This window comes from Nyctibius grandis, chromosome 11, assembly GCF_013368605.1.
Source record: "Nyctibius grandis isolate bNycGra1 chromosome 11, bNycGra1.pri, whole genome shotgun sequence".
Classification (NCBI taxonomy): Eukaryota; Metazoa; Chordata; class Aves; order Nyctibiiformes; family Nyctibiidae; genus Nyctibius; species Nyctibius grandis.
The window spans coordinates 11,601,991-11,626,644 of record NC_090668.1 but is presented as its reverse complement, the minus strand read 5'-3'; the positions used below and the strand labels follow the sequence as shown (position 1 = coordinate 11,626,644).

The following is a 24,654-nucleotide window of genomic DNA, read 5'->3' as shown; positions in this document are numbered from 1 at the left end:
TTAATTTTTGTCAGTACATTTCTAGTTCTAAGTTTGTGTAGCGAACTGCACCTGAAAATGAGCTTTGAAGTATGGGTTAACAGCATTTCAGTTCTAAATTTATCTGTTAGGAGAGGATTTTCTTTTGTTCAGCATGTATTGGCTTTGCTTGGGATACTATATGTTGTGAACCCTAGACCTAGGTATGGGAAATAAAAGAATTCAGAGCAAGTCTTAGAAAAGCAGCTCAGCTTTTCTGCAACCACAGTAGAACAAGAACATCTTAAATGAGACTTTTTGCTGTATCTATAATGGCTGTGGGTTTGAAATACTAAATTCACAACTCTTCTAGCTCATTCCTGGTGTACAGGGAACGCTAGAGCTTTCCCTTTTGAACAGAGAAAAACTTACCTGAAACCTACTGCTGGATGTAGTAATATTGTTTCTTTTTTTTAGTGGGTTATTAAAGGTGCTCATAATGCTCAGGAAGACAGTTTTGCAAATACCACTTTTGTATATTTCCTTTAGTCTGTTACTGCTGTAAAACTCCTTGAGGATGTTTATTTTTTTCATAGCGGTGAATGTGTGGTAGAAACTTGTAGCTAGCAATGCTGGGAATAGTACTAAATGGCAAAAATGAGAAGGAAGAACAGGCAGAACCCCTCAGGTCTATGACATACCTGCCTCCTCGGCTCCTTTGTGAGCCTGACTCTGTTCTGGACTGGCTTTGGGAACTGATCTAATTGAAGAATGATCTGTTAACTTGGCTAGATTAGTGTTTGGTCCACTTGGGTCCCTAATACTTGCGGTGGCTAAGGGTGACAACAGTTTGCAGGTAGTGACAAGTAAGGTAATGAAAAGGAACACGACTTGCTTTGCTGGTGGTACTGCATGGTGAAGTATTAATACTAAATACTAATACTACGCAAATTAAAGCCTGACCTATGGTCAGAGGGGAGCGATGGATGCCTGTTCCCTACTAGTTCTGGTTGCAGTTACTGCTGTGGCTGTGGTGGGTTTTTTTTTTCTACCACTCTTGAGCATACAGTGTTATCAGTGAAAACTGGGGCAGACAGTGAAGATGTCATTCTAACACAGTGTTTTGTTGGGTTTTTTGGGTTTTTTTTTTTCTCCCCTTGGACTACACAGATCATAATTGCCATTGAAAATGGTAACTAATTAACAGAAGCTTTAATATGTGCTAATTAGCCTTGTGAACTCAATAAGATTGAAACAGATGGGGTTGTTGGTGTGTACCCATGGCTTTAGGAACTGTGGTATGATGCCGCTGATCTTTTTAATCCAACATGATAGTTCCTATCTCTTTATGTACCTGGTGGCTGCTACATTTTACAGTAATGCATTGTGTCAGTCACAGTTGTCTGACAGAAATCACTCCTGACATGCGATGAGAAAATTCCACCACTTAAAGGCACGGAAGTTACTAGTTTACAAAGATAGAAATGTGTCTGGAAGTGTTAGCATGTGCTGACAGTTTTGTTTAAGTAGTAGTGGCCACTTGTTTCTTATTTCCTTCTTATTTGAAGACCAATCTCAAACAGAAAAATGCTCTAAATATGCTTACAATATCTTATGGCTAACGGTGCATAGTGGGGAAAAATGACTGCCATTAGTACAACTGAAAAGACACTCTGTACATGCCTCATTTTGCTGGAGGGCTGACCACCTCTACTCTGTGTCTAGGAACTGGAAAGCCCCTACTTAGGAAACCTGTGCACTTCATTTGGTACTGAAAATCTATCAATTCTGTGTATACTTACTATTTATTTGTTTTCTCTGAGGTGTCTAATGCTCACTAGAAGCAACATTTTAAGTAATATGCTAAATCAGTACTGTAGCCAGTTGGATCACACACAAAAAGAATGCTTAAGCCAACAGGAGAATTTAGTGCAGAACTTCAGCTAAGGAGCTGAGAAGGGTCTGTTGGTACAAAAAGTTGCTCTTGATATGCTTAAAAATAATTTTCTGCTGGCTCTAAGAACCGCCATTCATGTGTATCACCGGAGAAGGGGACTGAGCTGTTCTGTCTAATCCCTCAGAATATTCTGGTGCTGAGGGCAAATGCGTTAAGAGGCTGCAGAAGGTCAGTTGGGAACTTGGTGAAAGTTGAACTTGATTTCTTGTAGATTACCCCAAGTGCAAGCTCTTCCATATTCGGTAAAATGATTTGCTGTCAGGGCTAGGAGCCTGGGTCACAACTGACAGCTCAGAGTAATAACATCATGACTGCTTAATTGTTAGTGAGCAACAACAAAAATCCTTGAATGTGGCATGTCACTGCTACATTACTACAGTGGACAACATACAATAAGGGTGAAAGAATGCAATATTAGAATGCGATCATGGGAGATTATACTTGAGCACTTTGGCAAAATTCTTACTACAGCAGTGTCTCTGGTTTTACTTCAAACTTTTACATCACCTGCAGGGGATATATGGTGCTCTAGCTGTTGTGGTAAGCAAAGGCTCAAACTCCGCAATGAGTCAGTCAGGGCACTGGTGCAACATAAAGCTAACTGCTGTCAGCCAGCTGTCTGTTGGAGGCTGGGCTATAGAGGCTATCTCACTACAGAGGGAGCTAAAAATCTGTTGGAAGAGAGGGAAAGAGGCCATTTGGAGGAAGAGAGGCTGAGGAGGACGTTGAACTGTAATTTACTAAGAACTTGCAAATACAGAGCTCAGCAGGAAAAGGCCAAATTTCCTCTTGTTTTTCCTCTCAATATTTGGACAGAGATGTGAGAATGATGGCTTGTTCAACATACACAGGGCTTTACTACTAAACAAGGAGGTATTTAATGTACATTTACTCGAAGAGCTGTGACCTATAGAATTGTGTCTGCACTAACCATTACTATGCAAAGTTATTACACCTTACCACAGTGGATTTTTATTCTATCTGCTAATGTAATCTGCTTTCCTTGTTGATTTAATATGCTTTTGGACAACCAGCTGTTACTTACAGTAATTTCTCTTAGACTTGGCTATACATCAGAATTAAATCACATAAATAGGAAGTCATCAGCAAGGAGAAACACAAACTGCTTATTCAAAACCAGATTTTTTTTTTTTTTTTTTGCTAGAATAGCTGAATAGGCAGCAGTCTCTGACAATTAAGTGGCACTCAAATTCCCACTATAGTAAAGCTCTGCTAATGTTCTACAAGGGAGTGGAATGTAAGGGTTGAGTTAAAGTAGAAACTGTTCAGTCACTGAAAAACTTAAAATTTTGTAGAGCCTTTAACATTCTGGAGCACTAAGGTCCCATAAATATTTGACAGAAGACTTCTGTCTTCATGATTTCCAGAAAATCAGAGGTTTTGCCTGCTTCTGGATTTTCAGTCAAGATCTGGAGCAGCTGGTTTCAGAGTTGAGAACAAATTGTTCTGCTTCCCTCTACTAAGCCCCTGATTTCTTGGTTCTGTCTTTCTGCTACTGCTGGTGATTGTTTTGATGCTTTTGGCTATTGGGAAACACCCAGTTACAACTATAAGACCTGCCCACTCCCAAATCTTCTAGGATTGTCATAGTAACATATTCTAGAAGGCTACACCTTAGAAGTCCAAATGATGCTGAAATAAATCTTGAATGTCATGCTGCCAAGCCTTCCTCCTAAAAAGTCTGGTATACTAGTTGGGAGTCAAAGCTGAAACAAAAGGACTTGCCAGCACTTCTGGGCATGACAATTACCATAGAATACCCCATCTACTGTTTATGATCTGTAAACCAGAAGGGAAGGGTGGCCTACTCTAAACTCTGCCAAGTGTCTTAATATCCTTAAGTGGAAAGTACCATGAAAATTTAAGTTATTAAACTAGAACTGGTTCACCTTCATTCCTAAAGGCCTACGATGGAATACAATGATACCTTTGAGTACAGCTCAATAGCGCAATCTGGTCATCTATGTACGCAATGTAAGTTTATCAGTCATGAACAGTTTCAGTGTGTGAAGCTATTTACAAAAATTGACACTTTTTTTTTCTCAGATTTAATGTAAAATCTTACCCGGCTGCTCCTTGGTCAGGTACTTTCAGGAAATCCAAGCTTTCTGGTTGCTGTGAAACCTTGCCTGATCCTCCTGACAGCTGCCGTGGTAAAGTTGGTCGTGTCATATTTGTATAAAGGTTTTTCTGATTGGCCCGTTGATTTCCTGAGACATGTGGAAGTGGTACAAACTGTGCAGGATTTATTACTCCATTTTGCTGCTGACCTAGAAGTAAATAAAGTGTGAACACATCCAGTCCAAGCTACAGCTCAATAAAGGTAACCTTTTCCTTGTGTCAACGGCTCAGCTGTCAGTAAGTTAGATTCAGCTGTCAGCAAGACTCGGCTATAAGGACCTTGAAAGCAAAATAATGTTGAAATCCTAAAGTGTGATTTATACACAGTTTCAGGTCTGCTGGCAATCTCTTTTGGGTTCGTGTCTTCATGGACTTGTGCTCAAGTTTGAGACATGTGCCTTGAATGTTACAAGCAAGCAAGAGTATTAGCTCTCAGCTGAATTCAACCTCATTAATGTTAGCTAGCATGTAACCACCACACCTCTATTTAAAACACTGCATAAAATTTTATCCAGGTACAGGTTGATCTAAAGCTAGCTAGAATTGCTGGGGGTCTCTTTCTTTTAAAGTTCAAACTCCATCCAACTCCCTGAATACGCGGCAGACTGGTTTTTAAGTTGCTATAAATATTTGTCTATTTTAACGAGCAAGGGGGTTTTTTTGTGTGGGTTTATTTTTTTTTTTTTTTAGTTAAAGCCTTGCTGCTACTTTGATAGCTCCAAAGTAGTTCGAATTCTCTAGGTGATGACAAGGGTAAATGCCTTTAAATAATTATGCCTCTAACTTGAATTTAAACCCACCCATGTCTGAGCTACTTGCATGATCAGGACCTAAGGAGCTCAATTCTGCATGCTTTACATTCTTAAAACCCCCACTGAATAAAATGGGAGCTATACTTATATTAAAATTCAGATTGGTTAATGCTGTGGGTGATCCTCTCCTTTTTCCCTTGTGATTATGCCTGTTGAAAATTAGCAGAATTAAGAGCTGTGCAGAGGGGAGAATTCATAATCATGATGCTTGGAAAAACCTTATTGCATTCAACAGCTGGTCTCCGCTTCTGATATTCTCTTGATACTATGGCAGAGCTTAAGCAGTCATCAACTCATACATAAAACTCACTCTGGGACACAAGCTAGGATGGCACATATTTTATGGTTATATAAATAAAGGTTTGGTTTATTCTGAACATATACATAATGGTGCTCAGCTACTTGACCATTAATTTCAAAACAGATGTGAAATGAGGAGAACACATTTCAAATGGTGAAAGATGATGGCCCACTGTGTTACTTGCCCACATTGTTGAGCACAGGAGGGAGGGAATTGTTTGTGACTTTCAAGGAGGAATGTGCCCAAAGGATGCAATTGCCTCGGATGCCTTCAAAGTCTGGACAATCTAATGGGAACTCTTTTGTAACAGCTGTCTTCAATCTTATTTTTCCAGCTATAAGTGGCTACTTTACAAAAGAGTTTAAAAAAAAACCCAAAAAACAACAAAACAAAACAAAAAACCCCAAAAATGTTACAACAATTATTTGAGGTCTGTACAAAAGACTTCTACTCCCCCTTTAAACATGATGATATCCTAAGGCATAAGGGTCAACACCGCATTTAATTTCAGCAGTTATGCTTTATGCTGCCTGGACACTACAGTGTGGTTTCACTGGTCCATGAACATCTAGTTCAATTCCACAGTTGAACACATGGGAAATGGTGGGTCAGTAGAACATTGTTCTATCCTTGGAGTTCATCAGATAAATTAATTTTTTTCTCTCTCAGGCAGAGGTGAAACACCCTGATGATATCAATCCCATGCAGAAAGTTAGCCCACTGTCTTGCTGCACACAGAGGCAGGGTCTTCTAATTAGGACTCTGCTGCCCTGTCTGTTCAGGAGCTGTTAGAAGCAGTGGGATATATGATTTCAAAAGGCCACACTGCAGGAATGGGCATCCGCTGGTGCCTTGGACTTGTGTGCAAATCTACATCCAAACTACCTTACCTACATGAGGCAAGTTTGGGCTTGGTCTGCAGGCACAAGGCTGCTTCAACCAATTTTTTTTGTCTTTCTCATATAGCTAAAAAAACTGCTGAAAGAGTTTTTGGAAATATTAAAAGCAGACTTTCCTTGCTTTAACTCATCCTGTATGAATATTTACTATCTGTGTTTGCAGACAGGGTAACTCCTTTAACTAACTACAGTAATCTCCCACTTTACTACAAGTAGATCATGCAGTCTTAGTTTGATTCATACGGCTATGAGGTGGTTTTTTTTTTTTTTTACTAGGATTTGGAATTGTCTAGTTAATTTGGTGACCAAGGCTGGTTGCATGCCCAGCTTCCACCATTATCATTGTGCTTCTCAATAAACAGCAGCTGACTGAAAGAGAACCCTTTGTTAAAAAAAAATACTCTGGGAGGGTAAGTAAAAAAAAAAAACCAAACAAACCACTTGGGAAATGTTGGGTCAATGGAATATTGTTCTCTCCTCTGAGTTCACAGGCTAAATTAATCCTATCTCTCAAGCGCAGATGCGAAACGCCCTAATGACATCAATGCCATGCAGAAAAAGCCGTGCTGCTTACTGGCACACCTGCTGCGCCTCAGCATTCAGCGCACACAAGAGTTGTTACGTAACAGGGCAGGACAAAGAGACATAAATTGCATTCTATTGTTTGTTGGCACTGAAAGCAGTTTCATTGCAAAGCATTGTCTATGGCTTGGTAAGTGTATAGCTTTTACCCTAGACAGGAAAGCAGAGAAGGCTACGGGGTTAGTTTTAGATTCGGTGTCTTATACTAAGTGGCTGAATGTGCAGTGTCCACGACAACCGGGGTATCTCTGGTGGAATACCAGTTTGATTGTCTGCAGACTCCAACAATACACTTCATAAAATGCCTACAATGTATGTTTTCCAGACCGGATCTTTTAAAGAGGATTTTAAACATTTACTATGATTTTTAATGACAAGAGTAAAGCGAAAGCCTGAATTTGGAATTTTGGTTTTGCCTGAGGCTGAGGACTTACCAGGAGGAGGTGGTGCGGCTCTCATAGGATAAGTCTGACTTTGAGACCTGTTGGAATACCCTCTATTTTGGGTAAGGTTCTGTCTAGTAGGACCTAAAAGAAACCAGAAACATTTTGTTACCCTTTCACAATTACATTAATTAGGTAAGTCCTTCTGGCTGCCAGACCCCTACTCTGTGATCAGAAAGAGCTGATCTTCAGGAATAATGAATCTGACTCATGCAGTGTTGGCCAGGTTGTGTTGTGCTAAAGCTTTAGGTGCAACAAGGATGACAATTTAGGCATATTCTCCCTTTTGTGATCCAGTTCAGCCACAGGAGATAAAGTTGCCTCAAGGCTAGAGTAAATGAGGCCCAAAAGACTGTTAGCTTTATGAACTTGTTTATAAACCATGGATAGCTGGCACAGCAGTACTTTTGACTATACTGTTTCTGATCAGCAATTAGTATGAGGAAAAGGTAGGACAGGAAACCTGAGAGGCTGGTATATTTGCAGCTCACTCTTTGGTGATGTACAGAGGTTACCTTTCCTCTTATCACAACCTGTCCTGATGCAGACCTTTCATCAGCAAGACTGTAGGACCTGCAGGAGCTCAGCACAGAGTGAAAGACTTCTTCCCCAAAATGTCTGGCTAATTGTGCCATTTGTACTATGCCACATGATTAAATGCCTTCATTTCTTTTTCTGCAGGGCAAAGAATTTCAGACATTTCAGAAACAACTGGTATATAGTGAAAGTAACAAAACTGCAGCACAACTGTAGAGCAGCAGGGAATTCTGCTGCATCATTAGGATCTGTAACTTGGATCTTTTAAGTGTTACAGAGAAGTAATAAAGAACATGCTGAGGCTAGAGGCAAGCAAGGAGAGAAAGAGTGGACCAATTCTCTAAATTTCTAAACCATTCAACTAATTTCTAAATGAAATTCATACTTACGGGAATTCTTTGGTAGCCCTGGTCCAATGCTGATCTGCAGCACTTTATTACTTGGCTTGAGAATAGCTATATCTCCTTGGCCTTGCATAAATTGCACTTGTCGAGAACCACCACTGCTCCACGGCCCCCAACTCTCCTTTTTCAGCTTCACTTCAAGTCTAATACAAGCACATGAATGAAAAAAACCAAACAATTTCTATGTCAAATCATGACAATCACTTGGCAGCAGATAACTTAGAAATATAAAAAGCTTAGACTGAGAATCTGTATTCCCTGAGTGCCTTAGGGATAATAAACCACCTAATTACATCTCTTGTTCATGCTTTTTTTAAAATGTTCTTCTTAATTGATTTTTTAACTTTCCTGGTAGAGCTACTCAAAGGAAGTTTAGGATGCCCTGGAGAGCATGGAGAGTACAGGGAGCTTTGAGGAAAAATGTGCAAAGGTCTTTGTAAGAGATATATCTGCCATCAAACATCACTGCCTCTGCAGCAGACTCTACTGAAACAAGCTAGAGTGCTCCATTGCTAAACATTCTTCTGTGTATACCATTAGATGTGTATATATATATGTATATATATACTGGCATGTATATGCCAATATACGCTTTAAGAGTGGACCTTGTGCATGTTCTAGGAGTAAACATTTTTGCACTCATACACTTCAGTCTTTCCAGTTTATTTTTTTTTATACATGCACACACACACACACACATATTCTTTCCAAGCATTTCCCCACTATCCATCTGCTCTGAACTGTAATGAGATATGAGCTAAGGAAGTTATGGTTTGGTTTTGGGCAAGACCCCAGAAGTACAATACATTACATCTTACACGAATAAAAAAATTTACTCCTGGTACTGGCTTTGGATTCCCAAAGTGTAGAGTGTACACTACAGGAAAATTCCACACTTCCAATTGTCCTCCTACACCTTTTCAAATTAAAATAATAATCTCCTGTTACCTTTTAGAATTCTTCTACTTTTTTGAAGGAAATAAAATAAACATACAAATGCAAGGCCTCCTGTTGCTAATCTGCCTAACGAGTAGGAGTATGAACAAAAGCACATGTTTGCTGGGATTATTTCCAGCATGTCCTTACAGCTAAAATACACATCAAACATTCTGTAGTTTTTCAGCCTTGTTTCTTAAAAATGTTCCCTCTATCACTTACTCAATGAAGCTCCTTGAGAATTATCCTCTCACCCTGCAGTGCTCTGTCCCCACAACAAACTTCAGAATTTCAGATTGTTACATTCTGTCTCTGGAATTGTTCTTCAAACTCTTCATCATAATGTTTCCACTCCTAGGTCAAGGTTAAGGAGTCGGAAGAGGGTGCTCCCTTCTCATGATAGGAAACAGCAGCCAGCACAGAGATGGAGAGCTTGCGCTATGGCTGCACAGTAATTGTGCAGTGACTGGCCCGGCCCTTGCTGTAGGGCCACAGCTCTACTGGCACAAAGCTGCCCTGTAGCACACAAAGATGCAGACCCTTGAGCCTGATGTTCAGTAGAATGAAGGCATCTCTTCTGTGCACACAGGCACTGGAAAGTGGGCCCAGGTAGAAACCTATTACTCTGACAAGCTAATTAGAAAGTCTGGTCTCCTTGCACATATAGATTTTTATACTGTGCTGCCTCTTGTTTTAAAACAAAGCATAGTGTCAGGAGCTCAACAACTAGCACTCACTCATTTGCCTTGGCAGCAAGAACAAAGATCATTTATTCTTAAAAGCCCATTGAAAAAACACAACTCACGTATTGCTAAATTTCAGAGGTAGTTTTCTTTGTGTTTTCTCTTCGTATCGTTTTGATAAGAGGCTTAAAAACTCCGTTTTGAAGACCGATTCGAGCAAACTATCATATTCTTGCTCATGTAGAATGAAAATGTCATCCTGCATTGTGCTGAAAAGAAATCAGAGCATATATCACTCAGATGAAAATTTCATCAGCAAATATAGCCAGCATTACAACGACATTTGCAGAGTACTCATCTTAAATTTTTAAAAACATAAGAAAGTCCAACCAGCATTAATTATAGAGCTTTGCTTTCTGAGAACAGGTTTAGTTTTTTTTTTCAGGAGTTGGTAATAGTATACCTGAAACCATTCTTTTTGAGAAACAGGAATACTACTTAGTCATTTTACAGTAATTACTTTATCAAAAGAACACATGCTATTAAAATTACAGTTAAAGTCCATCTCTTCAATAATGACCAAACTTGTGATTAGAGGTGAGTTGGAAACTTGAAGGTTACTAATGTAAGACAAACCCAAAGCAAGCAAATTTGGAATGAAAGCTTTCAACTTGCCACTGGCTTTAGCTTGGACTGGTTTAGCACAGTATAAAACCCACCCATGCTGGGTTCCATTGCCACAGCTTCTTTCAATTGTTTGCAGAGTAATAAATCACAGAAAGAAGGTGCTGATATCTTGCCTAAATCTACATATGTATTGCTTCAACATTTCAGAGTAACTCCAAAAGTAAATTTAATTACAGCACATAGGGAACTCAAAGAACATTCAGCTCAGAAAGAAAAAGCCTCCACCTTCTATCAATCAGAGACAAAATCAGGTCTATTTGCCCTCATCACTGTTTTCTGATGCTAATTACCTAGCAATCAACAGCTTTCCACTTTGAGCATGCTCCTCCCTTTTCCTCTGCCAGCTGGCTTGCCTGATTGCTGACTATAAAACTGAAAGGGGGTAGCAGGCATAGCTTTCTGACCCTCACTCTTCATCTGGTTACCGAGGACTATGACTCCCTCCTACAGACTGTGAGTACTTTTTTATGCAGAATTAAAAATAGCTTCATAGTGCTGCTAGCGGTGCTCTTGACTGTCAGATATGAAAATATAATTCTAACCCTCCTGAGACATTAAGTAAAGGATGACTTGTATCATTGCCTGTTTTTCTAAAAATCTACCTGCCACCTGTGCATGCCCTAATCTCCTTTCAAATTCTGAAATCTTCCCCATAGTTTGGAAAAGGGTGTATGAAACTACAAACTTACCTAATTAGTATTCAAAAGAGCAATAAGTAATCTATAGAGTAAGAGCACGACTTCCTTTCCTATCATCAAGCAAATCTAGAGCCTCAACAAGGTTCTGAACAAGACATGTAAGAAAAGCCCAAGACCTACAGTAAATGTTACATTATCCAGCCAGTGGTCCTATTTTTGATTTGGCAGAGTCTGGCTTCACAATACTGTTAGGATGTCCTGTGTTACTCCTTATCATGTGAATTATAAAGCTTATTTATTTATTGTTACTAAAAATACAAGAACGTTTCCATGAGAGTATGGGTTGTCATTCTCAGTACCCTTAACAAATTCCAAGTTGGGCATTTGCACTTTAAACTGCAACTCCTTTAGTAATTTAAATTGTTATGTAATGTTAATTGCTCTTAATACATGTCAATAGTGCTGATTATTCCGCCTTTATTGTGTATAAGTGTATTGATACGAGCTTACATCAATATATTGGGCATAGATTTCTTGAGAGATATTGTTTAGATAGCAATGCAAGAGTCCAGTTAGCCTCTCTCCCCCTTCCATTTAAAACACATTTCATTTTGTATTGATTTAGTTAAAATTTAATATTGCATGAAAAATAGGACAAATAAGAATTGAAGCTTATAAAACTTGGAGGCTACAATACAGAATAGAGCTAAATCCATTCTGGATAAGCTCATGAAGAATGTTATTGCTATTCTCTTCCAGCACAGAGGTTTGAGATTCACTTCTAAACCAGTCAGAAATCAATTACCTTAAGAGTGTAGAAAATGTCAACTATAGGGACAACAAACTGGAGTTCTGAAAACATGTGAGAGAATGCAAGTTAGAGCTAACACAATTTTTGCTTCAAGCCTGATGTCTGAAAAACTGTTTTGGGGGGGGTTTTGTTTGGTGGGGTTTTTTTTTCCAAAATATACATAGTAGATAATACATGTACTAAATAAAGGTTTCACTCTAGTTTTACTAATTGGAGACTTAAACATTATAGCACTAACTCTTGTCACTGAGACAAGATTATCTGAGATTTAAGAAAAGCAGTAACTTTCACAGCCTCTGCAGCCAGAGCATTGTATTACTACTAAGCCACTTCAATACCGAGTTAAGAGATCCTTTGATTAAGACCCATTTTGAACTCGGGCCATACTAATGTGATAACAGGGAAAAGCCCTCTTGCCCCCATAGGTTTTTAAGGGTTTGGTTTTGGAGGAATACCTGGACAGTTTGACAGCTTGTAATTCTGAATCTACTTTTAGCATATATAAGCCCCAATGTTTTTTTACAACAAAATTAAATAAATAAGCTAAGTTCAAAACATTATTAGACATAATGTAACATACATATTTCCTCTGAACTAAGCACGTTTGGTTTTGCTTCAGAAGGTTCTGTGGAACTGTTATTTACATGTGAGAGGAGCGTAACAGCTTTCAGTAACTTGGCAGGCAGCTGTCCTTGCAGCTGACTCAATGTGCCTGTGCCTTCAGAATGCTACAGGCCCAGTTCAAGCGTCTGGCTGCAATCTGTTCAAGGTTTGCCCCGCACACAGTCCAAACTTGGAGCACTAAAAAGACAGGTTCCACTCTCATCTTTAACCTAGATCTGCTACAGTTACTTTGTTCAACTTTCGTTATAAAGATGTATGATAAACCACAGGTTTTGGAAACGGTACTGTGAGCAGACCCATCTTGCAGACCTTTCCCTAATCTTGAAATAGCTGTGAAAAATTCTGCAAGAATGTGAAATCTGCTGATTTTAAGTACTGGATAATGTCTGTGAGAAGATTTCTGGCTATCTAATGGGAACGTTTTATAAGCATATACTAAAAAACCTTTGCAGTAGCTATCAATACACAGTACTCAAGTGTAGACCTGAATTCCATTAAAATAGTGATTTTATTTTAATATTCAAAGTACACTTGTTGCCCTGGATCAGTATTCTTTTGTTTTAAATTACACTTGTCTACCAGCTCTGATAAGCTGCAATAACAAATCCAGAGACTTTGTTTGCTCATCTTCAAAGGGATGAAATGATATAGGCACAAGTCCGCTGGTCTCATAGGCAGTTTCCTCCTGTTTTTGCTCACCTAACTGGGTTTCTCATTCTGTGTGGACACCTCAGATATTTCCTGCAATCTGGGATTGGCTTCACATTCAGTCAACAGAAGTAATGTGAAATCCAACTAGAAATAAAGGTTTTAGTAGCTCACCAGAGAGAGAACCCCTTTAGGAAGCAGTGGACATGTACAAGGTGTATTTCTAAAAGTAAGAATTCTTTCTGAGATCCAAGCTTGAGCCAAAACTTACTAGAACCTGCTTGTGCATTGTGAATACGTCCTTCACAGAATACACTTTGGGGGGATACACCAGATAGGTGAGACCCAGTGTAAGTGAACCGTTTTAACAACTAGTCAGAAAATGTTTGTGTGTTGGCTATAAGCATAAACATCTATTGCTATAACACACTTACTAGGGCTGGGAGTGAACATCAGGCTTCAGCTTTCTTTGTTTAAAAGATTCAATTAATACAGCTTACGCAATTCACCCTCCATCAATCAACTTACTTCCCCCTGTCCTACACAAATTTCTCTGTCAACGGAAAGGTATTTTCAAGGTACTGACCTTAGAGAAACAGAAAGAATTCTCTCCACTTCCATCCTTCGCTTTAAGACTTCCTTCACTTGGCCTTTCTCTGGACCCTGCTTTATCTTTTCACGCCCAATCAGGTATATGCACTTTGGAGTGAGGACAAGATCTCGCTTCACGCTCTGAAACACAAAATTGTTTTGAAAACACATAGTTATGCAGAGACCAATGCTCTAATGTTGTGATGCTGTTCCAAAGATATATAATGTACTATGATTTGGGGCAATACTGTTAGTCTTCGGTTCAAGGGAAAAAATACTGATGTGATTGATCACATGACCTCAGTCAGATTGCACAGGACAGAAAAGTAGCTTTGTTCCCCACTTCCTAACTAATGGAGCTTTCTGCCCAGCAAGTCTCATACAGCCTTCACCCTGGGACAACAGGTTTGACAACAGCAATGTTCCTATCACAAGGGTGTAACTGCTTCCCTATGTGTCTTTTTGGTCAAAGACACTTTTTTCAAGCTGGTATCCTAGATGGTATGACACTAACTTGGTGCAGTTTTGTTAAAGGATGGTAAAGACATCTGTAAGTCCCTAGAAGAACTAATCATTAGTGGATGTTGCTCTTAAACACCTACCTTAAACCGTCTATCGTATTTAGTTACAGTGTCTGCAAAATCAATCTTCTCCCGTTTGCCCACGAACTGGCGTAGCTCTGGATGGTCCTCCATGCCTATATAATCTCCCACAAAATTCCTGTTAATGCTGTTCCGTCTTCTCTCCTTCTTGTTCAGCAATAGATCTGACGCTTAAATACCAAAAATAAACATTGATTAAGAGAATTTACTAAATTTTCTAAACTCATTATCTGAAAGAGCTAACTGTTTCAAGCAGAAATTTTTGGGAAGAAGTGATAACCGAATTGTTTATAATACAGAAAAAATAGTGAAGCACTGCTACTAATCCTTTATGTAAGGATCCATGTGATTATTAAATCCATTCCTAATGAAATACACCGTTGGCAAGCTCAGCAGTTCTGATGAATCAGGAGCACTTACGGAACTAAGGAATTTCTCACTCACTGCTGGAAATTAAAGATAAACTCTTTCAAACCCAGAATGTTGTTCATTCACATAACCCAGGTCACACATGCAACTAAGCATTACAGTCCTTCAACTGATTTTTATCATCTACAGACCATCTAAGTCCTGTATAACTGTGGGAAGCTTTTCCTTTTTCACTTCCTCTGCAACATCCCTGAACTCTGTCCTACTCAGTCTGGCTTTCTTTTGAGAGCTAAACACTAGGTAGTCCAAGAAATCCATGCACACACAGCAGCCAACCTCATCAGCAGTATTTAAGGGGTCTAACAATTTGCAGTCATTCCTACACAGTCATTTGCAATGCAATGGTTTGCTCTATAGAGAGGGAGATATTTCCTTAATCTCTTGTGGCACTCTTTCTGTTCCTAGAACCATGTGTGAAATATCTGTCATCAGAAGTTATGACCTACCTTCTTCTCTCATCTGCACGTATTTTTTCCGGGCCACATACTTCCTCCATGCCTTCTGGATGGCCCTGGCATACCCATCATACTTCCTCTCTCTCATCTCTTCTAACAAAAATAGCTGTACAAAGAGATAGTCAAACATTTTACATGAAAAGTTTGAGAAAAAGCCATATTTTACTTTCAACAACTTCCAGTGCATTTCACTCTAGATCCAAGCTGGTGCCTCTACAACTATGGGATCTGAGATCAGAATGTTAAGGTAACCTTTTCTGGAAGAAATCTCTGATGCTTGAGTAGTTCTGGCTCTACCAGTCTACCCATTAATCTTGATACCCAATGAGGAAGGAAGAGGAATACGGATTCTCCCTGAAATATTCTACTGGTGCAACTGAAGGTTCTCCACTGACCATCCATCCAGCCTCCATCTTCACATTCTCCAAAATGCATGTTTCTCTTGTCAGAAAGTTACCATGTCTATGGGGATCGGTGCAATGTGTAACATAACGCACTGTATTCACATGCAACTTTCTTCCCTGTCTGAATTTCATACTCTCAGGCCATTGGCTCCATTCTTTCCCAGCAGTGTGTTGGCTGGCTGCATGATTTACAACTATTGATCTTGTATTTCAGCATGACATAATAAGATTTTTGGGTCTAAAATGTCAGAATTCAAGAAGAGATGCCGATTTATCAACAAATGGAAGGTGCATCCCTTTTTTTTTCAGAATTTCCCAGGTCCCACTAAGCTATGTGTAAATTTAATGCATTAGAAAAACCTCATAATTATTGTAGGATACAGCATATTTCACTATAGCCTTTTACATACTTTAAGTTTAGTTAAATGTTTTCTTGTCTCATCAGAAGCACAAGCATTTGGCTAACAATTACAGTACTAAATCAGTCTACTGACATGACTGTTGCTTATTGTTTCCCTCTGCTGTGTGTTAAAGATTCACAAGGACTTCTCTTCTAGCTTTCAAAAGAGATAAAATTAGTAAAAACAGGCATCTCAAGAAACAAACATGGGTTTAGGATCTTTTTTTTTTTAATTTGCTGCCCTAAGCCATGCAAATCTAGAAAAATACTGTTGTCCATATTGATCTTAAAAAGGAAACTTGATCTAGTGCAAACTATTTCTGCAGAACCTGACTTGCTTTTGTACGGTTATTTATTCAGGTGTTTGATGGAAATGTAAATATGAAGCCTCCTTTCTGCCACCCATAAAACCTTATTTCACAGTTGGCGACTCTCCATCTACAGCAAACTTAAAAAAAAACAAAACACACAAGCACTAGATAGGGTTTCAGCACACAGGCATGAGTGCTCCTGACGCAAAAACTTCAGCTTCAGCAGGGGCATGGTCAAGCCCTTGTGCAATTCAGGTTACAGTAACAATACTGATGTACTCTCTCATGAACACTTTATTTCTCTAACAATAATGCTAATTGCAAAATAGTCTGTCACCTGCAGTTGAAGGTCACACTTAAAGTTGTTCAATGAAACACTGAGTTAAAATATGGTTCGTAAGTTATAAAATAAAAATACTGCATAAATTCTTTCCTAAAAGCCTCCCCTCACACTCCTGAGCAAATCACGTATTTTTCATCTGATTAACCACAACATGTGCTCTCTTTGGTGGTAGAAAGAAAAATTTTAGTTTACCATCTAAAAGATTATTTTTCTCCAAAGTAAAATAACCCTAGCCAATACTTCAGTAATGTAAGATGAGAGATGATTGTCTTTGATACTGAAAGATATAAATCAAGCTTTAGAATATTCACCTCATAGAAAATTTTTCAACTTAAAATGAAAAAGGCACAGCCTATTTTTAGTACTTGTTTAAAAATGGATTTCATGGCTTTTCAAAAATAAATTTTTAAAGAAAATGTATACAGTAATTGAAAGCATTCATTTAAATTAAAATCAAAATGCAACACAAAAAAGTTCTGCTATTCTCAGTCAACCTCATGTCTTAACCTGCAGAACTGCCCTTCAGTAAAACTCAAGTTATGCCATTAAAAGGCATATACATCCAATCAGGACTTAATATTACAAAAATGCATTACAATGGGAAGATGCATCCACTGGAAAACAATTTCTTCCTCTTGGAAACAACCTAATAGCATATGATGTTGGGGTACAGAGTATTAATGTTTTGGCCGCTTCAGAGTGAAGGGGAACTAGATCCATCAATCCCATGTGAGCACTTGCCACTTGGCTATGAAACAGAAGACAGACATCAGCAAATGATTTCATTTCTTTCTTTGAAAAAAATAGGAATAAGACCCACCCCATTTGTGAAGATATGGCTGCTGAAAATCTGTGCTCTTACAGGGGCAAACATACCAAGCTTAGGGTGTTTCTGCAGCCAGGAAAGGAAGATAGTTCCTTATGTGATTTATTACATAAAACTGAAAACAAAAATACTTCTAAATTTTGGATTGATTTATCCATGAAATAGCATAATGTTGAGAAAACAGCCATCACGCAAAAATTATTTTGGTTTCTTCCCTTAATTGTTTATCTCCCAAACTGAGACTGTATTTGGTTTGTAACTAACTGCAATGAATGGCATGGATGCAAAATAATTTCACAGTAAAAACAAGAAAATCTGGTTTGCTACAGTGTTAAGATGATGAACACAGGACTGGAAGATGTTGCTTAAATTACTAATTCTGGTCCCTTGTAATTACAAGCAACTAAGTTGTCTGTATTAATTCAGACAGATACTTGACCAGCATGTGTACTCGCCACTACCCTATAATAAGCTTGAGGTCATCAGTGAAGGACTAAAAGTCACAACTGTAATGTCACAAGAAGAGATATCAAAGACATCCACTAAAGTCCAAGGCTATCGCACCGACTTTGTAAGACAAAACTCCCTAATAATCTTGGGAAATGAATCATGGTCTGTGCTACAGAGGAAGGCAGATAAAGCTCCCACTTCCTCATAACTGGCGAAGGCGTTGCTTGCAATGACTAAGGAGGATTAATCCTATACTAGAACTTCCTGCTCTGCCAACAGGCACCTAAGTATTCTAATAACCTACATCTTGAATGCTATATGCTTTACTATATAAACATGTGTCAGATGGCAGGAATGTAAAGTCCCATTATTCCTGAGCAGAGATGACACTATCTCACCCTATTTATGGTAGAAACACCACAATTTCTATTACAACTTGGAGAAGTACTATCTTTTTCCCTTTAACAGAGATCTTCCCATGTGACTGGGCACAGCAGTGTCATTGCCTGAATTACTGTTGCTCTACAGAGCAAAAAAAATATGTTTCTGGACAAGAAAATGACATCAATAGATGCGTTCTGCTTTTGTTTTGACATGTAACTTCAGGTAAAGCACCAAGAAACCACCAACACAACTTGCTCAACTGCAAGGTATGCTATGCAAACTAGGCACAATTGTTTCTGATAAATAAGGAATACATGATGGTGAGTTTTTTCCTTGACAACTTTCCTGAATAGCAATGTAAGAAAACTTTTTTCCAACAGATTTTGTGCAATTCAGCAGCCACAGGACAAAAACAGCCTTATGATGCCTCTTTGAATGGGATTTCAAGTTGCAGACATTCTGGAACATTGATTTACTCAATGTTGTGTAACATATCCTTACTATAACTGGAGGCTATTCCACTTCCAACAGTAGGTCTTGTACTGAGAAGAGGACCTATTTTCTTGGGCTAATGGTCATAGATATGTTTTCATGCCATGATATTCCTTCCTATGACAGATTCTCTGATGGAATGTCACCATGTGCAACCTGACACCAAAGCATCTTTGTATCCCATCTCTTCTTGATGCATTTATTGCTCCTTGTATCAGTGTCAAAATCACGCAGGGTCCTTATGTACTGTGCCCATTACAAAAGTGCCTAGAATCCCTGTACAGCCTTGAGGCACCTGTGATAGATCTGCCCAGCTCGACTTACATTCTTATGCTTCTCACGCCTTGAGCAGATATCATGGTTAACTTCTGAGTGGGCAGGCCTTTTATTTCAGCAAAACAGTTTCAATATTTCAAGACTCATGTTCTGCCACACTTACGGACTCTGGAGCTTTGATGAAGACTTTGGATTTCCCAAGCTGGTATTGGTCAGGATCCATGTTGACTGACTGAAGCAGGTGGAGAACTCCTTGTTTCTCTTCTCCTTTCCAGGAAGGCCAGGTTGCTTTGGTCAGAATGGCGTACCTTAACCACCAAGGAGGAGAGATTAAAACCTGACATCAAACAGCAGCAGCAGAGTACCACTGACTCTTAGTCAATATCACCCTGGAGGGAGGGTTGACAATTTTGGCAGGACCTACAGAAGCCTGGAGTGTGGGAAGATGCACAGCATTAAGATGCAACTTGTTTAGCAAGACCAAACAACTGCAATGAGAAGGGCAACGGTGTCCAGGAGTCTCCTATTTCCAGACGCTAAGTGCCTATTTGGTAACTGCAGTAGTTAATTACAGAAAGTTCTGCTGTGATGGCCTTAAGTCCAGGGCAAGGTTATTTATATAAGCAATGAGTTATGGTCCGGATTTAAGTACCTACACCCTTGGTATTCTAGATTCATTCCCAAGCATGTGGCCAATTTCCCACTCAAGCCTTCTCTGTCTCTCGTCTTACAAAGGCCTTTTGTGGTTCTAAGCAAGTGGCCAGCTCATGCTCCTAACCCACCTGTTCAACAGCTGGTCTGCATTCAGCAAGGAGCCATTCTTGGCTTTATCCCAGAAAGCCTTTGGCTTGGCCTCTGGTACAAGAAGGAAGATATAGTGATGCTGGTGCTACCTGGAGGGAACACTGGGAACTGACCACACAAGGGCTAGGGAAGGAGGCAGGGAAGTACTGTAATACCATGTCTTTCCTAGGAAGAGGTGAGTAGTCTTCTGTCTCATCGTATTCTCTTTAAGCCTTGAAAATGAGGTGGATGCCAGGTTGCAGCCCCTTTTAAACTGCCCACATTTTCCAGGCTTAATTTGGGCTTTTGGAACTGCCAGGCTGGAGTTACAAAGCTGCCTTGTTCCACTGCCCATCAAGGAGCACTGATGGGCTTTAGCTGCCTCAGCATGTCTATGGATAAGTAACTTCTCTAGCAGCAGCAGTTTAGACTCCTTTGACAATGAGACTGGAAAACAGCTAAATAGGTTGTGACAAATTTCTCCCCCAAATCTTTTCTGTTCTTTACCCTTGACAATTTTTTTTAATGCCTTAAGTGTACTTGAGCTACATAAACTAAATCATGCTTATTAGTAAAACTATTCAACTAATGAAAAAAGTGATAAAGTATGGAGTTCAGTTTGTTGTAATTCTGAAGTTCTTGTTTCTTAAGAAGATTTAGGCATCTCCTAATAAAATGTTCTCAAAAAATCACACAAGGAATCGTTAGAAAATTCATTAAGTGAATGTTCGTTACTCATTCTTGTCATATCCAAAATGTTATCCAGGCAGGAAGTGTCATGCAATTTAAATAATAATACCACACAAAGAAAAATAGCAAACAGTTAAAAAGGAATGTATGACAAAAACCAAACACCTGAATAGCAAGCATATGAAAAGAGAAAGCTAACTTAATGAATAATTCAGTAGGATTCAAAAGGGTCTACTGATGTTATCATGTTCAAACCTATTCTTAGTTAACAAATGCTCAGGTACTCTGCATGATGGTGTAGCAAAGTAGCTCTTGTACCGTCTTATGTGTACACTTATATATTTATGTAATGATCAGTATTAGGGGATAAACAGATGCAACCTAGTGAGTTGTAAGTTACAGTAACTCCCTGCTTATTTAATTAACAGACTCTTTTGCAGGTTCATCACGTTCTGCCAACAGTATAGTTGTATAGGTGGGTCTAAGCAAGTCTGAATTTAAAGGTGCTGGTGTTAATAAAGGCATTTGAAACTGCTACCTTCCACACAACAGAATATGACACTACATTTCAGCATGTTACAAATTCTTTCCTACACCTTTGGAGCTGTAAAGGAGGGCACAGGGAAAAACATGACTTAAGATCTTTTAATAGCAGTAAAGCTCTCGGGTACAAAATAAGAATACATTTGAAATTCTCCTTTTTCATAAACTCAGTTTAACTTCATACATTTTACTGGTGTGACAAGCCTACAGGGCAGAAGAAACAGATTATTCTATAACATGCACCAATTAAGCATTTCAGAATTTTATAACGTGACAATTCTATCGTTGTTCACTGCTGTTCAGAAATAACGCTTTCCTCTAACGTACTTGTGCATGCCTCCCATTAGCCGGTCCTGTCACTATCCATGTATCTAAGTTTTTCAAGCTTGTGTAACTTGATCTTACACAGGGGGTTTTGGTACAAGTACTAAGTGTGTTCTTAAAATGCGTCTGAAACAATTTCAAATTACAACTGCCCCCCAAAAAATTATCTGTTATAAATTCACAGTAAGCAGTTAGGTCTTATGTCTAAACACAGGAGTACGGAGCTCAGCTTTCAGATTGGTTATGCTTTGAAACACATAGGCCTTTTCAGTGACTGTGGCTCTTTGCATGCAAATGTAAATTTTGTACATAAAAGTCTATTCAGCCCAGAAATCTCCACTTCTATGGAGCTGCCAAGGAACTCCCAGTGAAAACAAGTGTACAAGCATGCATTTCCTGTCCATCCCATGCCTCAGCCCACATTTACTCACACTGACTCAGGGTGTCAGAACAGAGCTTGTTCTGGATGCTAGGGAACTGTGAATGGAAAGGTTGCAGGAAGAGTTTTACTCATAACAAAATGTTAAATTTGAAACGAATGGACGAATTCCATAAAGAATGGTTTCAGTTGCCTGTGGGTCCCTACCTATCAAGTGAAGTACAGAAATCTATTCACCTTCTAGAAGTACCACGTAGCTTTCTTTTGTGCAGACCTCTCAGGCAGATTTCTAGACCTGCACAGCCCTCACAATCACAGTGTTCAACAACTGTGGAGGATAGATTTAATACACGTTATTAATCTGTTATTCTATCTCAGCGACAGTCTGTGTTAACTAATGCAACCTGAAACATACTAATGTTTGTATGTTGGAGTTTGAAGATCGGGAAGAAAAAAAAAGAGGATTTAAAATTGTTCCATAATGAAAATTGAGTCCATACTTTAAGATATGTTAGGTCTGTCTCTTACTAGATGATTAGAACATTTTCTGTATTATCATGAAATATTATCAGTGGCTTTGTTCTGTGCCATCTTATTAATTATACTGCATTCGTTGCAACAACTGATTGGGTTTTTTGTTTTATATTCTCAAATGTAACACAAAGACTTCCAACAAAAGCTGATCTGTCATGTAATGCCCAAGTTTGGGCATTTATTAGCTGTATGTCTCAATTTTCTAAAAAACAGAAGCTAAATGTTATAAATCTTGAAATTGCTTTTAAGAGGATTTCATTAGCTAGTGGAGGTAGTTAATCATCTTAACAGCTGGTCCTAAGACACTGAAAAAAGGGCTGGTCTTAACAGAGCTCTGACTTGCTTTCATTCAGTGAGCAGCTGCAGTGGTTTGAGTTGTAACCATTCCCAGCTGTTTGAGCACCAGTGGAAGGATATAAGGAGCAATTTAAGCTAAGCTTACTCTTCACACTGGAATGGCAGGCATGTATTTCTCTGTATATCTTCTGTCATTGGGAAAGAAGAGTTGGATAGAGCTAGAGCAGTAACATTTTAAAGGCTAGCGGCTAGACACTCAGATTGCAGGCTCTGCAGCTCGTAACTCTAAGTTCCCTTAACTCTTTTTAGCTTTGAGGAACCTTCTCATAGCACTACAAAAAGAAGTGAGGTCTTAGGCAAGTTTACAGAGAAATGAAAAGACTTTCAAAGACACAAAGCCAGTCTTTAAGACACTTTCAAATCTCTGTGTAACCTAGATCATGAGCAAGGTAAATGGGGAAATAGGAAAGGGTAAGTGGGAAATGAGAAGCTTTCAAAACTTGCAACTTCTTTTTTTCCTCCTCACCATGTAAACAACTGTGCTGTAATACTTCAAAATGAATATTACTCTACCTCTGCAAAAACTTCTTGAAAACCCGCCTGTAGGCATAGCCAGCTCTTCTTACTCGAATATTTTCTTTCAGACCTAGGTATTCCACCTGATGTTTTACCCTGTGGATAAAAACAATGCAAGACTTACAATCCATTTTATTTCAGCATATTTGTGGATTGAGGTATTCTTAAAAGTCTGTATCATGTTTAAAGACTATTGACTTCTAAAATTCATGCACAGGCATATGAATCTATTTTTGCACATTACCATGCACACTGCATGGTAGAAAGAATATTCAAGGCAGGTAGACTACATTACTGAAATACGTGTAGCAAGTTTACCTTAGCATTTTTTTTTTGAGTTTAACTTTCCATCTCCTAATTTATGTATAAATTTCTTAACTAATATTACTACCCATAAAAGGCCAGGTAACTACCTATACAACTACATAGCTGGTATTCAAGAGAGTGGGAAATTGTTTTGTGTTCTTTATTGTAGGTTTCACCTATGTTTTACATAGCTCAAACATCAACAGTAGCACACAGTAGCTCTTTTTTGGTTGTTCTGGAGAAAGGACCAAAATCTGATGGCTGGAGAAAGCACCAGATGCCACACTTTAATTACACAAAGAACGAGAAAGAAGAAAGCCAGGCCAGCACATTAATGAAAAGCTAGCATTCCTCCCAGTTTTACCATGCTGCAAAGGAAGGATTTGAGGATAGGCACAAGACTGGCCAAAGCATGCCTGGCAGGCTGGTTCATGGCATACTTTAATTACAAACAACAATTCATCTGGTACCAGTCCCACAGAAACTGTTAATGGCTGTGGAGGGACTCTGCTGCACATGTGAACTGAAACATCATTATCCCAACACCACTGCAGTTCCCTCATGCAAAACACATTCATTTAGGTTCTAAACACAGAACAAATATGCCCCTGTGAATCTCAAAGCAGAAAAACAGCAAAAGAAAAGAAAGCTTCCTTTTGGCACCTTTTCCTCTTTCTGGAGCTGTGCTACATTATTTTATGATCCTCCTTACATACCCTGCTATTCTATTATTTAATGCTTGGAGATTTGATTTAAAGAATTCCAGTTAGCTTCCTTAACAATGTATAACTCTTGCAGTTTTCCTTCGCATTTCCTTAAATTTCCTCACCTAAGTCATGTGGCTGGAAGAGGCAATGTCAGTTTTCAACTCTGAAATGTGGTGTTCAGGGGCTTCTGTTGCTGTTCTTTTATAGGGTAAATTCTAGAAGCTTTAGCTTTCAGTCAGAAATATACAAGTTGTTAAGATTTTAGTCCTGCAAGTTTAACAAACAGTATATAAAAGAGCACTTCTTTACATATAATCAAAAAAAGTAAGCCTATAAGGAGCCATGTAATTTTGTTCTGCTTACTATTTCTCTGATTTTACAAAAGATTTTTCAAATCCTGAAAACCTCTTGGTTAATTCAATGCTATTTCTCTAGCTATTTTGAAATGTTAATTTTCAACATAAAGTGTATTGCCCATTGATTTTTTTCC

The 24,654-nt window shown here is 38.8% G+C and overlaps 1 protein-coding gene across 2 annotated transcripts in view; it reads right to left on the bottom strand.

The window, feature by feature from the left end:
* The window catches only part of MYO1E (myosin IE), a 90,779-nt gene that overhangs the window by 2,414 nt on the left and 63,711 nt on the right, over positions 1 to 24,654 (bottom strand). For both annotated transcript variants that reach the window (XR_011048953.1, XM_068410155.1), the window contains exons 18-26: positions 23,149 to 23,247; positions 19,189 to 19,333; positions 15,131 to 15,245; positions 14,256 to 14,425; positions 13,649 to 13,794; positions 9,777 to 9,923; positions 8,021 to 8,178; positions 7,086 to 7,178; positions 4,002 to 4,206 (exon numbers count right to left, since the gene is read on the bottom strand). Coding sequence is in view for 1 of the 2 variants with exons in the window: in XM_068410155.1 (XP_068266256.1) it covers positions 4,002 to 4,206; positions 7,086 to 7,178; positions 8,021 to 8,178; positions 9,777 to 9,923; positions 13,649 to 13,794; positions 14,256 to 14,425; positions 15,131 to 15,245; positions 19,189 to 19,333; positions 23,149 to 23,247 (1,278 nt within the window). In the remaining variant the exon portion in view is untranslated. The remainder of the gene's footprint in view (positions 1 to 4,001; positions 4,207 to 7,085; positions 7,179 to 8,020; positions 8,179 to 9,776; positions 9,924 to 13,648; positions 13,795 to 14,255; positions 14,426 to 15,130; positions 15,246 to 19,188; positions 19,334 to 23,148; positions 23,248 to 24,654) is intronic.